General features: G+C 41.9%; 1 protein-coding gene and 1 long non-coding RNA gene across 2 annotated transcripts; one reads left to right on the top strand and one right to left on the bottom strand.

Moving 5' to 3' along the window:
- Positions 1-4,670: 4,670 nt before the first annotated feature.
- Positions 4,671-10,824, top strand: LOC125246386. Its single transcript, XR_007179833.1, has 3 exons — positions 4,671-4,762; positions 9,978-9,981; positions 10,812-10,824. It is a non-coding gene; the product is annotated as an uncharacterized LOC125246386 (long non-coding RNA).
- LOC125246296 (tripartite motif-containing protein 16-like) lies at positions 4,873-14,121 on the bottom strand. The gene is made up of 6 exons (XM_048157242.1): positions 13,475-14,121; positions 9,055-9,150; positions 8,735-8,968; positions 6,700-6,859; positions 6,499-6,546; positions 4,873-6,263 (listed from the first exon to the last, which is right to left on the bottom strand). The coding sequence occupies exons 1-6, from the start codon at positions 14,045-14,047 to the stop codon at positions 5,737-5,739; spliced, it is 1,638 nt and encodes a 545-aa protein (XP_048013199.1). The 5' UTR covers positions 14,048-14,121; the 3' UTR covers positions 4,873-5,736.
- Positions 14,122-15,962: the final 1,841 nt, after the last annotated feature.

Genomic DNA, 15,962 nt, shown 5'->3' with positions numbered 1-15,962 from the left:
ACAGGCAAATATGTTTCTATGTTTCATTACGAATCTGTCTTCTGTTTCTATAAAAACACATAAACCCATCAGGGCCGGATCTAGGGAAGTGCAGGGGTCCACCTGATAGTCTGCTTTGCCCAGTTCAGCTGGGGACAGGGCGCACTTTGACATTCAATCACTGGCGCTCACGTTTTGAATCAATAGCAGCAAAATTTCCATGAATTGGAAGTGTTTCCCCGGGGGCAGCATCGTTTCAACTAGCAGCAGTGATTCAATCTGCGTCTGAGATTGTAGATGGGTGTTATTTGCGCAAGCACCAGCAGGTGGCTCACGTGAGTCGTCACTGGCAACATTTGACCCTCAGCTGATGACTGTGACTGAACCTACCATAGAAAGAGGAACAAGCCCATCCCAAATATGGTACTCCTTCACCCTGTGTCTAGCTCGCTCAATTAAAATTCTCAGACGGGTCATAGCCTGGGTCTTCTGTGTGTCCTCCAAGCTGAGCTGACGGTATTTCTACAGTGGAGGGATGATGAGTGCCACCTCTGACAGCATCTTCTCAGTCTGGAACCCCTTCAGCCATTACTCCATCTCCTGGTTGAAGTAACTGCAAGATCTGTGATTGCTGAGTTATTTTTATATCTGAGATGGAGCCTATGACCAGTTTGGATACATGTGATAACCCCACATAGGGGGATGCCAATTAGACCTTTAAAGGTGTTGTTATTTTTATAGTTTCTGTTTCAGACTGAAGTAAGAGAGAAGAAAAAACATACACCTTAATGCGTATCATTCATTCATCTAAGCGTTGTCTTCATTACTCAGTGCTGTTTGTTAGTGAGTGTAACGTAGTTCGTAAATACGGGAAGAAGGAGGCGGGAACCGGCGAACGTTCAAACAAAACTTTAATATATAAATAAACAAATACAAAACGAAAGTAATGCCGGCAGACCCTCACGGACGTCTGCCGGCCACACAAACATAATAAAACATAAAATAAAGTCCAGGCCTGGTCCTCTCTCGTCCTTCACTGTAGTCGCTCCTCCTTTTATGCTCCCGGAGCTCCTCCGTGAGGGACTCAAGGCCGGTGCGCCTCCCAGGTGAAGCTCATTAACACTCGCGCCACCGGCCTCGCGCCGTTCCCTCACGGCTCTCGCCCGCCCTGGTCGCCACATACCCCCATCGCCCCTCGCAGGCCGGGGGGTACTCCCGAGACTGCGCTCTACTCCCCCCCGGGCCTGTCTCGGCGGCCGCAGCACCTGGGGGTAAGGACAGACGAGACGAGAGAAAGGAGACGGAAGCAAGGGAGCGACAGAACGAGAGAGGGGAGAGAGGAAAAAGAGAGAAAAAAAAATTCTTGGTCCGGTTCCCAGACACACTGCCGCTCGGTCCTCAGCCAGCCGGGAGGCTCTTCCTCGCGGTGCCATGCGGTGGCACTGGACGCACGGTGGACGGCCCGATCCTCGACCGCCTCCTGGCGGCCGGCGATGGCTCCTCCGGACTGAGGGCAGCCGGCAGTGAGTCCCCCGTTCCCTGCTCCTCCCCTTTATGGCGGACGGCAGCAGGCTCCGGCCCACGGCGAACGGCGGCGACTCCTCCGCTCCCTCCAGGTCCAGGACGGCAGCCATCCCACCTCGTCCCAGGAGCACGGCATCCGGGTCTCCGTCCCACCTTTCACAAGGCTCCAGCACCACCGCCTCGGGCAGCCTCTCGCGGTCTTCACTCCCGCGCTGCCCGAACTCCGCAGCACCGCGATCCCCCTCAGCAGCGAGGGCTCCTCGACAGCATGTCCCTCCTTCCTCCCGGGTTTCGGCACCAATGTAACGTAGTTCGTAAATACGGGAAGAAGGAGGCGGGAACCGGCGAACATTCAACAAAACTTTAATTAGAAATAAACAAAGAACAAAACGAAAGTAATGCCGGCAGACCCTCGCGGACGTCTGCCGGCCACACAAACATAATAAAACATAACATAAAGTCCAGGCCTGGTCCTCTCTCGTCCTTCACTGTAGTCGCTCCTCCTTTTATGCTCCCGGAGCTCCTCCGTGAGGGACTCAAGGCCGGTGCGCCTCCCAGGTGAAGCTCATTAACACTCGCGCCACCGGCCTCGCGCCGTTCCCTCACGGCTCTCGCCCGCCCTGGTCGCCACAGTGAGTTTGACAGTAATTCTTATGAAATGAAGAGACTATAATGACTGTTTACAGTGTAATATCTTTAGAGGTTCTCAATCATCTAAATCATCATCATATCTTGTGGTATTATTCAGAGTAACTGAGCTTCCTGTAAAAGACTTGATTTTTGGATCAGGACCAAAACTTTTCACAGTAATCACAGCTGCTCTGAATCCTACTAACCCGAAAGTTACAAAATAATTGACTGCCACAGAGAAAACCTGTTACTCTTTCTTTTGTAATACTAATATGGCTGCATTTCTAGAGATGTGAAATAGGTTGATACACATGATTGTCATTATAGTTATTTGGTAATAATTTCTCAGGCCCCCCCAAAAAAACACAAAATTTGCCATATGTTATAGTTGTATTTATTGGTAACAGGGTGATTTATTATGGACTAACACAAGCTATATAAAAAAATGCAAAACAGGCTCAATACTCAACCTCCATACATTCTTTTTTTTCTTCATGTGTTTTTATACAAGCATAATTAACTGTTAAGCACAGTAATTATATAATGTAATAAATTGTAATTAATTGTTAAATGTAATGTACTACCAGGCTTAATACCTTTACTCCAGTCATTCCAGGGGAATCTAGACGGCACTGCTACTTTTTTAAATCCTGGTTCATCCACTGGCTGATGTACATAAAGATCTCCAACAAAGGATTTTTAAACTCAGCCCCTCATCTCTTTTAATCGCCCTAGCTCAACAGGCACATATTTCTGCGTACACTGGAAAATCTTGGAAACTTAAATAGGGAAATTTTTGTTTGTAGTTTGAACAATAGCAGATGACTGTGCCGTGCTTGTTGGGTGACCAGACCAGAGCAAATGATTTTGTCTGAGCAACATATATATATATATATATATATATATATATATATATATATATATATATATATATATATATTTACACACACACACACACATTATATATATATATATATATATATATATATATTCATAAATTCATAATAATAATATTCATATCTTTATCATTTAAGTGTAGAATGAGTAAAGCTGTTCGTTGTTAGGATGACAAAAGTGACAATTTTAGGCTGATTAAATTTTTAGGTTGCTCTGCCTCAACGGTCTAACATCGCTCGTCAATGTCAAAATGATTGAGATGGCCAATCAAATCAAAGTAGGTGGGTCTTACTGTCACTGTCACAATGCAACAAGTGATTGTGGAAAGATGGAAGTAGATGGAAGTATTAGACAAATGTTTTACAATAGAAATGTTCAGTGACAAACAGTAATAGACTTTCAAGTAGGGGTGTGACGAGACAGGTATCTCACGAGATGAGATGAGACGAGACTCGAGATTGAGTTCACGAGACGAGACAAGATTTTTACACACTATTTTTAAGAAATCCTCAATGGCGAATACATGACTAGAAAAAATATTCTGCAGGTGTATTTGAAATGTTTTAACTAATCATCTTGTAATGAATGTCATTTCAGTTCTACTTTCTGAGTATGAATTATCATATGCAGTAAAAAACAACAATACTCAAGTACTGTAAAAGGTTTTGCCACTAACTCAACTGACTGACTTCTCTTCTGTATGATTTCAGTCTCTTCAGATCTTACTGTACATGATTTATGAGCTTCTACAACTTTTGACCTTCTCACTGAACTCCTTTCCACAAACTGATCATAGAAATACAAACAGTATAAATGAAAATGGTAACACTTTACAAATAAGGTCTCATTTATTAACATTAATGTATTAACCAACATCAACTAACAATGAGCAATATATTTGCTACAGTATTTATTAAACTTTGTTTATGTTAGTTAATAAAAATAGTCATTCATTGTTAGTTCATGATAGTTCACAGTGCATTAACTAATGTTAACAAATTAAACCTTATTGTTTGTGCTTAATAAGATTAAGATAAAACTGTTATTCATTTTTATGGTAACACTTTACAATAAGTGCAACCATAATCGCATTCAATTTTTCTTTGATACAGAGCTAAGAGATGGTTACTACACTGCCCAGTCTAAGATAGCTTTCATATTGAGAGATATTTGCATTCATCAGGGAGCCGCTTTCAAAATGCGGGGTATTGAAATCGCGTTTGAATGCGCGCTCGCGTTTACTTTCACTTTCGCGATTGCGCGTACTCTGTAAATATGGAGCAGCGGCGACCGTTATCCAACTGAATTAAATGTTTTTTATTTAAATACAAAGCAAAACGACAGTGGAGGCATAATGTAAACGTAGCGGTAGCATATTCTTTCCTAATAATCCTAGCCACTCTGTCATGGCAATATCACGAGACTACTTTTCGCCTCGACGAGAAATCACATCTCGTCACACTTTAGTCTCGTGACACGAGATCTCGTCACACCCCTATTTATTACAGATTTATAATTTCTGATCTGCTTGAATATGTAAGTGCTCACAGCATGGATAATGTATGAAAACACATTTAGAAATGTTATTTGTGATATAGCTTGTTGTGATCACTCTCCGTGTTATAAAGATTTTACGGTAACGCTCTAGATTACAGCCTGGAAAGAACTGCGTAATTACAAAGAATTTACAGCGTAACTTTCAATAATTATAGTGTAACTATACAGTAAGTATGTGTAAGTATAGGGGGAACAATATGTAAAGTATTGGGAATAAAGGGGTAACAACCAGGAAAATAACAAATTATTTATACTGTAAATATTTTATAACTAAGGGGTACTTACACTATTATGATAGACAACAATCTTACGTTTGGGAGCAATTTAGCGAGAAAGTGCACTGATTAAGTTGTTTCAAGGCAAGTAGAAACGACTATTGCAATCTTTTTTATGACATTACGGGCCGTAAATTAAAGTGGAGCTTGTTACACTCTTGTTTCATGTAGTTACAGGGTAAATATGACATTAATTTTGTTATTAAATATAAGAACAAAGAAGCAAATTACACACAACAAATACAAGATCAAAAACAGAAGTTAAAAGTTTTTCAGGTACAGAAGGTTTCTTTAACATTTAGAAATACTGACAGAGGTCATAATTGCGTGGGATTGGCTCATCTTTCAGGAAGGTCAAAGGTCATGTTATAGATCACATGGGTCTCATCTCTGAAGGTGCTGCTAGATGCAGAAGAAGCTCATGAGAGTGTTTGACATCCTCTATTGAAACATTACACTTCATCATTTAAGGGATAGTTCACCCAAAAATGAACATTTTACATTTATTAATTTTACAAATGACTTTTGTATTGAAGAATACATTTTAATGAAAGGTAATTTTAACAGTAATAATAAAAATGATTTATGTGACTACAGTAAGAACTGACTGACTGATTTCCATCAACACAGTTTGATAAAAGCACAGATACACACCGTCACTCATCATGACTCACAAACACACACTGATCTCACTGTCTATATGAGGATTCATTACACACATTTATTCTGACATGATATTTCACTGACAGACGTTCAGCTGTAGTATTAATGTAATGAAGAGAAAATAAGAGACTCTATAACATCTCACTGTTACTGATTCATCATGAGCTCAAAGCATTATGGGTAGAATCTCTCTACAGTATGTTCTGATTCATCAACACATTTTCACTGATGATCCAATATAAATCCCAAACCCAGGATAGAGCGGTTGAGTGAATGTGGTCTGGACTGTGTGGATGAGGCTCATTGTGTCTCCAGAGACGCTGTAGAAGGACAGAGTTCCTGCACTGTGATCCACATACACTCCTATTCTACTGCTGATGGATTTTACAGGGAGTTTAGTCAGTATGTTATTGTGTCTGAATGAGTAACTGGAGGAAGAGCAGAACAAACTCCAGGACTGATCATTATATCCAAACCAACACTCATTACCCCGTCCCTTCCTGCTGATGCTCTTATATGACACTGATATAAACACACCATCATCTCCACTCCACTCAATCTCCCAGTAACAGTGTCCACACACACTCTCTCTACACAACACCTGCTCATAATAATCAAATCTGTCTGGATGTTTAGGATATGGCTGGACTTTGTTAGTGCCAGTAATCACTCTATTCCTCTCAGAGAGACGGAGGTATTTATTCACTGTGTTCAGATCCAAAGTGAGCTGATGGGAATCTAATGGAGATAAAACACATCAGAATCAGGAATTATGAATCTGATCTTTTAATGTATCTTAACTCTTAATGTTCAATATATCATCAGTGTCTCAGTACATTTTACCAGATATCTTGTGCAAATCAGCATTCACATGATCAACTATAAAACTCTTCTGTCATGTTTTTTTCTCCTTATACAGGAAGAACATGAACACACTCAGTGAGATTTTCTGCTTGTTTTCTTAGTGACTTACATTGTAGGAAGTCGTTCCTGGTTCTGGGAACAATGTTGGTGAAAGTGACTGTGGAAATCAACAGACATGAAGAGTGTGATTATCATGTCAAGAGAAAATGATCCCTGCATCCGTTCCTAAGACATTTCTAATTTGATCTTCTACATAATATGAGATGATGGAGGATCATTTCTGAGAGCAGATGAATCTCCAGGACTTTACCTCTGTCAGAAAACTTCTTGAGCTCCTCTTTGCAGAAATCCTCCAGTTTGTCTCTCAACTGATGGACCGATTCTCTCACGCTATCAAAAGAGGAGAGAGAACTGAAGGGATCGTCATTTACATCTGTAGATTCAGGAGGAGCTGAGAAAGACTGGAAACTCTACAGAAAACAGAAATCAAAGCTCGTCACCTCCGCACTTCAGCCAATAACCTGCACTGTCGGATTTGTGCGGCAAGTTAACGTGCCAATAATGCTTTAACAGTTAAAAAAAAATAGCGAAGGTAATGCAGGCTTTATTTGGATGAATCACCCGTAGTTTACAGGTTTATTTACTGTTAATTACAGTGTTGTAGTCGAGACCAGCTCATTCGAGTCCGAGTCCAGACCGAGTCCAGAGAGGGTCGAGTTTGAGTCGAGACCGAGACCAGAGAGGGTCGAGTTTGAGTCGAGACCGAGACCAAAGAGGTCCAAGACAAGTTCAAGTTCACATAAGGTTGGGTCTGAGACAAGACATCTAAAGACCTAAAGGAATATGTATATGTTTGGTGGAAACAATAAAATTGGTACCATACTCATCAAATATACCATGGCATGTACACTATATTTTATTTACTTAGAGTGATATTGGTTTAAAAAATATCAGTTTAGGGTAAAAAGTAGGTGGTGTAAAGGTAATTTGTTAGAAAAGATTTCCATTTTGAATAAATGCTGTTATTTTTAACATTTTTAAATAAAAGATTTTAAATCAATTGACTGAAGGAACTCAGCATGTAATAAAACATATTAAGCAGCACAACTGTTTCCACTTTCTAACTTTGAAAATTAAACAGCATATTAGAATGATTTCTGAAGGATCATGTGACACTGAAGACTGGAGTAATGATGCTGAAAATTCAGCTTTGCATCAGAAATAAATTATATTTTAAAGTACATTCAAATAGAAAACCATTATTTTAAATTGAGTAATAAGAATTTGCTCATTGGTAAAATGTTGACCCCTCAGCGCTGGCCCTACATGGGCAGCCCTCACTTATGAAAGTGAAAATTGCATTACACCGTCCAATTTTTTCCTTAAACAATGATGTGAGTTCCTATTGCAATTCTTGATTCAACATTAATGACCTACAATCACAACATTTTTCACAGTCACGACAGAAAATCAAAATACTGCCCTAAATTCACTAGCAGAAAGGCAGCGCGATATAAATAAACCAGACTAGTACTCAACATGGCGTAACGGCAGCTTTACATTCTCTATATCTAACACCTAGATAGCAGGCAAGTCTTTCAATTCAGTAGAAAAATCGCTCCTCTTCATAACATACAGTTGTAATTTTCTGTTTATACCTTTCTAAACCAGCACAGTACAGACTTTTCTGCATCTCCTAATTTTCATTTCCTGCCCTCCACATGAATTTCACACGTCATCAGAACCATGTGATTGCAAACAAGCTGTAGGCTTTTTAAAGTAAGAGTTGTTAAGTGATTGTGCGTTATCTTGTAGACACTATCCAATGCAAATAATAGATTTTTTCTTTTTATTCCTTCTGTGCAGTGTTAGAGTTAGGGTTAGGGCTTATTGAATTTCACATTACATTTTAAAAAGCAGCCAAACAGAGCATGGGAAATGAAAGTGGGCTGCCTACACAAAACGTGCTTGGGCCCAAAGATACAAAAGTTGCTCTGGGACCTAATGGGCTGGACCACACTGGGCAATTATGGGCTTAATGTGGGCATTCTGCTAGTGTGGGCTGCTCACAGAGAGCCCGCAGTGAGCCAAAAGCTGTGGGCCTCGCCTGGGCAAGCCCGCACTGAGTCTGTTTAGGTTTGATGTGGGCTGACCCTAGCCCACTGTGCCCACAAAAAGCCAACATGGGCCCCGCAGGGGCACGTTTGCAGGGTGACTGATGATTATATAATGACCGAACACACAAATCAACACTTCAATCAACGGCTCATTCTTCTCTCATGAAATGTTTCTCTGTGAGTCTCTTGCTCAAGTCCACTATGATCCTGTTCTTCTAGATCTGTTACCTGCAGGAAATGGATGTGATCCTCTGTGTGTGAAAGCTGCTCCAGCTCAGTGTCTCTCCTCCTCAGATCATTGATCTCCTGCTCCAGTTGCTCCAGTCGTCCTTCAGCTCGACTCACTGCAGTCTTTTCCTGATCTCTGATCTGCTGTGTGGCCTCAGAGCGGCTTCTCTCAATGGAGCAGATGAGCTCAGTGAAGATCCTCTCACTGTCCTCCACTGCTGTCTGTGCAGAGCGCTGTTAGGACACACATCACAATCACACAGTGGCTTCAGTGAGTCCTGACTGAGACTTCTCAAACTTCTCTTCTTCTCCAGACTCACCTTATGAGACTCCACAGCCTCTCTCAGCTGCTGAAGATCTTTCTCTCTCTGCTGGATCCTCTGCTGGAACGACCTCTGCATCTCCTTCAGCTGGTGCTAAATGACAAACCAATAACAGGAGTAATTTCACATAAATCATCAAATTAACAGATATAAATCCAATATCAGTAAAGTGGTGAGACTGAGGAGTTAAAGATCTTGTTTGGTAAGATTATTGTAGAAGCCAGTGTTAAAGGTGTCATGAATCAAGAAATCAACTTTTCCTTAAGCTTTTGATGTATAATAGGTCAACGTACTATAAGAATATCCTGTATGTTTCTAAACTGAAAACTTTCTTGTTAGTCAAATAAAAGTTTTTATTGACACCAGGCCCATTGAACTACTGATCCTGCAATGTGCCTATGTGTCATAGATAGGTGAAATGCCACCTCCACAGAAGAAACCAACGCCTACTTCATCATTGCAACGTTAGCCCCGCCCACTGGCATGTTAGTGAGATGAAGAGCAATACAATAGGTTAAAACGTCTCGGTTCTAGAGCGAGATTCCTATTTGCCGATCTGTCCGACGCCTTGTCTGCCGTAAATCTCCATTCCCTCCTTCAGGGAACCGAGACGTTCCCATTCAGTCGGTCACTTTCGACGTATGTCGGACAGACCGACGAATAGGAGTCCATACCAAAGTGCCACAGGCGCTGCCCCCTTCCAGTGCTCTGTGCAAGCCTCCTGCAGCCCCTTGCCTAAAGGACAATGGGACAGGGCTAACACAGAGAGTGTCGATCACTGCTGTTCCACACAACCCACTCAGTGAGACTACTGGATAACACTGGGAAAACGTGCCCTTTGATTGGAAAGGAATGCTTTGGAAGCCACATCCTTCTCCGAAGGAGTTATGTGGAGAAGTACATATGGACTAACCCCGTAGGGCTGTACTCCACTCCATATGGAAGTTACTGGGGTAACTCCAACCTGATAAGAGGTGGGTTTTCCCAAAGAGAAAGACACGGGCTTCGTTTAGGAGCAACCGTGGAATTACACATATGGGATCCCTGTAAGGTCACACATATGGTACCCAGCCTAAATCCAGTTCTCAAGGATGCTACGGAGTATAGGCCTGGTGCCAGACGCTCCGCCATGTCTGGCTGCCGAAGGGTGATCAGAGGACTCAACAGGGTCTGCCTTATAGGGACTCTCTGGAGCAATAAACGCATGTAAATGCTGCAAGCCGACACTAAGCCAGGACCTCTCCATGTCTCTGACCGGTTGAGGAGAGAATACCGGAGGAGACCGGCACAACACGAAGGCTATAGAATCTAGCAAACGTGTTAGGTGTTGCCCAACCCGCAGCTCTACAAATATCTGTCAGCGAGGCGCCACGAGTAAGTGCCCAGGAGGATGCAACACCTCTCATAGAATGAGCAGGCAACCTGAGTGGGCAGGGCACGCCTTGTGCTTGGTAAGCCAAGGCGATGGCGTCCACTATCCAGTGGGCCATCTTCTGCTTGGAGATAGCCTTTCCCTTCTGCTGGCCTCTGTAACAGACAAAAAGCTGGTCTGAGGTCCTGAGGCTTTGAGATCTGTCTATGTACAGTCGCAAGGCACAGACTGGACAGAGAAAAGCCATGGCTGGGTCTGCCTCCTTCGAGGGCAGTGCTTGCAGGCTCACTACCTGGTCCCTGAGGGGAGTGGTAGGAACCTTGAGCACATAGCCAGGCTAGGGTCTCAGTACCACGTGGCCATCACCTGGCCCGAACTCGAGGCACGATTCATTGACTGAAAATGCCTGCAGGTCCCGTACCCTCTTGATAGAGGCCAATGCAACCAGCAGCAAAGTCTTCATAGACAGAATCTTTAAGTCTGCTGACTGCAAGGGCTAAAAGGCAGCATTCTGGAGTGCTCGAAGCACCAGAGCAAGGTCCCAAGAGGGTATTGAGGGAGGTCGAGGAGGATTTAACCATCTCGCCCCCCTAAGGAACCTGACGACCAGGTCGTGCTTATCAACAGACTTGCCATCTATTTGGTCGTGGTATGCAGATATTGCATTAGCATAGATTTTGAGGGTGGAGGAAGACTACGCTCCAACCCTTGCTGCAAAAAGGAAAGCACAACTCTGATCGAACATTTCCGGGGGTCTTCTCGTGAGAAGAACACTACTTGACAAACAGGTTCCACTTTGAAGTGTAAGCACGTCTCGTAGATGGTGCCCATGCCAAAGGGATGGTGTTAAGTACCTCAAGGGGGAAGTCACCTAGAACCTCCGCGGGTGCCAAAGAGTGCCCCATCTCTGAGAAAGAAGGTCTCTCCTCAGAGGAATGCGCCAGGGAGGGGCTGTCATGAGGAGCATGAGTTCCGGGAACCAGGTCCGCTTGGGCCAATAGGGTGAAACTAACAGGACCTGCTCCTCGTCCTCCATGACCTTGCATAGGGTCTGTGCAAGTAGGCTCACTGGGGGAAACTTATTTGCGTAGGCCCCGGGGCCAGCTGTGTGCCAGTGCATCTGTGGACCCACCGCTTTTCTTGGGTACAATGAAGTAGGGGCTATAGGACCCCGACCTCATATCGGCTGGAGGGACCGGCTCTGACGCGTCCTTCGCCTGTAGGACAGCGATCTCCACACACAAGACATGAGCATCGACAGCTTCCACTGAAGTGAAGTGGATGCCACTGAACTTGGGGGGATGCCGGGTGAATTGCATAGCCGAGCCTGATGATCTGAATGAGCCAGCGAGATGGACTAGAGAGCACTAGCCAGGCTTGCAGAGACCGTAACAGCGGGACCAAGGGGACCGCAGGCTTTCCCGCAATGGTGCAGCGAGGTGGAACGCAGAGACGCAGCTCAGGGGGCTTTTTTGTGAGGCGGCCCGTAGCGGGGTCTGAGTGTGCTGTGCAACACTTACCTGGTTTCAGTGCAGCTTCAAAGGGCTTTACACGATACAGAGGAATAAGGGTCTTATCTAGTGAAACGATCAGTCATTTTCTAAAAAAATAAAAAATTTATATGCTTTAAAAAAACACAAATGCAGCCCATAGCGGGGTCTGAGTGTGCTGTGCAACACTTACCTGGTTTCAGTGCAGCGACAATTACTTCCTCAAGATCCATTAATGTACTAAAAACATATTTAATTTTTCAAAACACTGCTTCATGAAGCTTCGGAGCGTTATGAATGAGCCAAACTGCTGAAATCACGTGACTTTGGCACTCCGAACCGATTCGACACGCTGATTCATAACGCTCCAAATCTTCATGAAGCAGTGTTTTGAAATCGGCATCACTATATAAGTCGTTATTTTTTTTTTTTTTTTTTTGCCGCACCATAAATATTCTTGTTGCTTTATAATATTAATATTGAACCACTGTACTCACATGAACTGATTTAAATATGCTTTTAGTACATTAATGGATCTTGAGAAAGGAAATGTCATTGCTGGCTATGCAGGCCTTACTGAGCCATCGGATTTCAACAAAAATATCTTAATTTGTGTTCCGAAGATTAACGAAGGACTTATGGGTTTGGAACGGCATGAGGGTGAGTAATAAATGACATCATTTTTATTTTTGGGTGAACTAACCCTTTAAAGTTACACACAAATTTTCAGACTTTTGATCACATTTAACTCAAAATGATGATACCTATCCACTATGAAAGAGAGGTTATGTGCCTGATCAAAAATGTAGAAGTGTGGTTAAAATCAGTCTCAGCCAATGGACTAAAATATACAGTTTTGGTAGTGACATGAAAATGCAGAACACATTTTATTACATAATTGTAAAAAAATAAAATATAAAATAAAATAAAAAATTTAACTTTCTAAAAAAAAAAAAAAAAAAAAATCGAAAATATGTTTTTAAAAGCAACAATGGAAAAAATAGAAAAAATTATTTCAATATCATTTTCACAAGTTGAAATTTAGGGGTTAGGATTCGGGACAGCCACCTCCCAATTGAAAGTACCCAATAAATTATGATTTTATATATATTAAGCTTTCTGATATTTGAAATATTTATGGGATTCAATAGATAATAGAAGAATCTTAGTAAACAACTAAAATTTGCTTAAAATTTTTTTGGGGGTTGTGGGACAGCAGTTTGCACCAATTCTGTAGAATGGCCCATATACAGCCTCAATCTTTAGTTGTTTTCTCACCATTTTCATAATGACTGCTTTCTGAACCATTGAGTTCAACGCAGGTCAGATGTTATATAAATGATGTTACAAACATAGGATTGGGAGGAGCCTAATCTTTTTTTTTTTTTACTTTTTCATTATGTAAACACACGCTAGACGGGTGTTTTTAACCGTAGCACTCTTTTTTTGCAGCATCTCGAGAAAAACAAAAAAACATCTCTAAACCTTTTGCTTTTTTCTTCGTTCTGTGTGAACCTGCCCTAAATGAGCATAATGGGACCCTTTAAGTTCATACCTGTTTCTCTGTCCTCTGTGCTGCAGCTGATACAGTGTCATGATTTTTATGTTCATCCATTGTACACAGCAGACATATACACTTCTGATCAGTGCGGCAGAAAACCTCAAGGATCTTGTCGTGTTTCTTGCAGATCATCTCCTGCAGTCGTCCAGTGGCATCAGTCAGATTGTGTCTCTTTCTTTTGAACAAACTCTCATGTTGTTCAAGGTGATTCTGACAGTAAGAGTTCAGACACACCAGACAGGACTTGACGGCTTTGTGTTTTCTTCCAGTACAGACGTCACACTGCACATCTCCAGCTCCAGCGTAACAGTCAGCAGGAAGTTTTCTCTTCTTCAGTTTCTTCACCACTTCAGCCAGAATGATGATTTTAGCTAAAGCAGGTCTTGGACTGAAGGTCTGTCTGCACTGAGGGCAGCTGTAGACTCTCTTCTGATCCTCCTTATTCCAGAAGCCTGTAATACAGCTCTTACAGTAACTGTGTCCACAGGGAATGGCCACTGGATCCTTCAGGAGATCCAGACACACTGGACACAGGAACTCATCTTCAGAAAATCCGGCTTCTTCCATTTTACTGCATGAATACAGAGACACAAACACACAACAGCTCAACTACACTCCAGTTTCAGTTTGTCTGAACTGAAACTGTTTCCTGGTACCTGTGTTTGAGTGACGTGTGCAAAACAGAACCATAAATCTGTCTGACAACGTGAATCACACAGAGGTGAGCCTTAAAGAGGAAGTACATATAATGGGTGCGTGGATCTTTGGTGAATGAACATAAACAAATGTTCAGCAACATCAGATAAGATGTTAGGACAACTGCCAGACACCTCTCCCAGAGCAGGAAGGGGGACCTTCTGCACCCACCAAAACCAAAACCAAGGAGAGGACTTCTCATTGGACGACACATTGACTCTAACCACCAAACTCATTCTTAAGGTTTAACCAAGGACTGCCATAAAAATTCCTTCAGGACCCCCTGGATGAAGCAGGAGGGACTGAAATAAAGAGAGGCCACAGAGATCTATCTAAATCCATTCATACCTATGTTTGGAGGCCTTAATTTGATTTAAACTGCATCACATCCACTCCATCTTTATGCAAAGCACAGTTTATGTTAATGGTTACTGACTGTTAAAATTCAATTCAATTCACATTTATTTGTATAGCGCTTTTCATGATACCTATCGTTTCAAAGCAGCTTTACAGAGAATGCATGTCAACATCACAATTTAAAGAAGAATGCAGTTAGCAAATAATGTAATAATTTAGGCAATTAATTTACAATCACTGTTAGCAGTTTAACTGAAGGTAGAAGCAATGAGCTCCTGGGAAAATGAATTACATATTAACAATGATTAGGATATATATAAATTTGGGAATGTGCATGTTGATCCAGATGATTGCGTCTTCTGAAGTCCTCGCAGGAGTTGGCGCTGTCTCTTCAAAGATGTTGAGGTCTTCTTAAGAGGCTGGATCCAAACTGAAGCTGATGTACTCTCTAGTCACCTCGGGACTAGAGAGTTTGAGAGTTTGAGTTTAAAATTGGTGTTATATGATCATATTTTCTTGACCTGGTAAGAACTCTAGCAGCTGCATTTTGTACTAATTGTAGCTTGTTTATTGAGGAAGCAGGACAACCAGCTAATAATGCATTACAGTAATCTAGTCTAGACGTCATGAAAGCATGAACTAACTTTTCTGCATCAGAAATAGATAACATATTCCGTATTTTAGCAATGTTTCTGAGGTGGAAGAAGGCTGTTTTTGTAACATATGAAATATGATTTTCAAAGGACAATTCGCTGTCTAATATAACACCCAGGTCTTTAACTGTCGAGGATGGAGTAACAGTACATCCTTCTAAATGCAGATTGTAGTCTGAGAGATTCTGTGTACAGGTTTTTGGTCCAATAAGTAATACTTCAGTCTTATCTGAATTTAATAGAAGAAAATGACTAGTCATCCAATGTTTTAATTCTTTAACACACTCTGTCAGATTGGATAATTTAGAGATTTCATCTGGTCGTGTTGAAATATATAACTGAGTATCATCGGCATAGCAGTGGAAACTAATTCCATGTTTTCTTATAATATTGCCGAGTGGCAGCATGTATATTGAAAATAGCAGAGGGCCTAACACTGATCCTTGCAGCACTCCATAGTTTACTGTAGTTATCTTAGATTTTTCCCCGTTTAAATAAACAAAATTGTGATGGTCTGATAGGTACGACCTAAACCACCGTAATGCCTGTCCCTGAATACCAGTGCAATTTTGTAGTCGATCTAGTATTTTATGATCTATAGTGTCGAACGCAGCACTGAGATCAAGTAACACTAGTATTGAGATATAGCCTTGGTCAGAAGCTAGAAGTAAGTCATTTTAACGAGCGCAGTTTCTGTGCTATGATGAGATCTGAATCCTGACTGAAATTTCTCATAGCGTTTTTTTGCAAGAAGGAGCACAATTGGACCGACACCA

This window comes from Megalobrama amblycephala, linkage group LG14 (genome assembly GCF_018812025.1).
Source record: "Megalobrama amblycephala isolate DHTTF-2021 linkage group LG14, ASM1881202v1, whole genome shotgun sequence".
Taxonomy (NCBI): Eukaryota; Metazoa; Chordata; class Actinopteri; order Cypriniformes; family Xenocyprididae; genus Megalobrama; species Megalobrama amblycephala.
The sequence above is the reverse complement of the archived record's forward strand: the minus strand, read 5'-3'. Positions and strand labels throughout refer to the sequence as shown.

Bases quoted from the DNA above. Each gene is read 5' to 3' on its own strand.
- LOC125246296 (XM_048157242.1), bottom strand. From the start codon at position 14,047: ATGGAAGAAGCCGGATTTTCTGAAGATGAGTTCCTGTGTCCAGTGTGT. The intron at 6,547-6,699 runs GTAAAGTCCTGG...TGATTTCCACAG, and splicing joins CAAGAAGTTTTCTGACAGAG to TCACTTTCACCAACATTGTT. The intron at 6,264-6,498 runs GTAAGTCACTAA...TATCTCCATTAG, and splicing joins CAGGAACGACTTCCTACAAT to ATTCCCATCAGCTCACTTTG.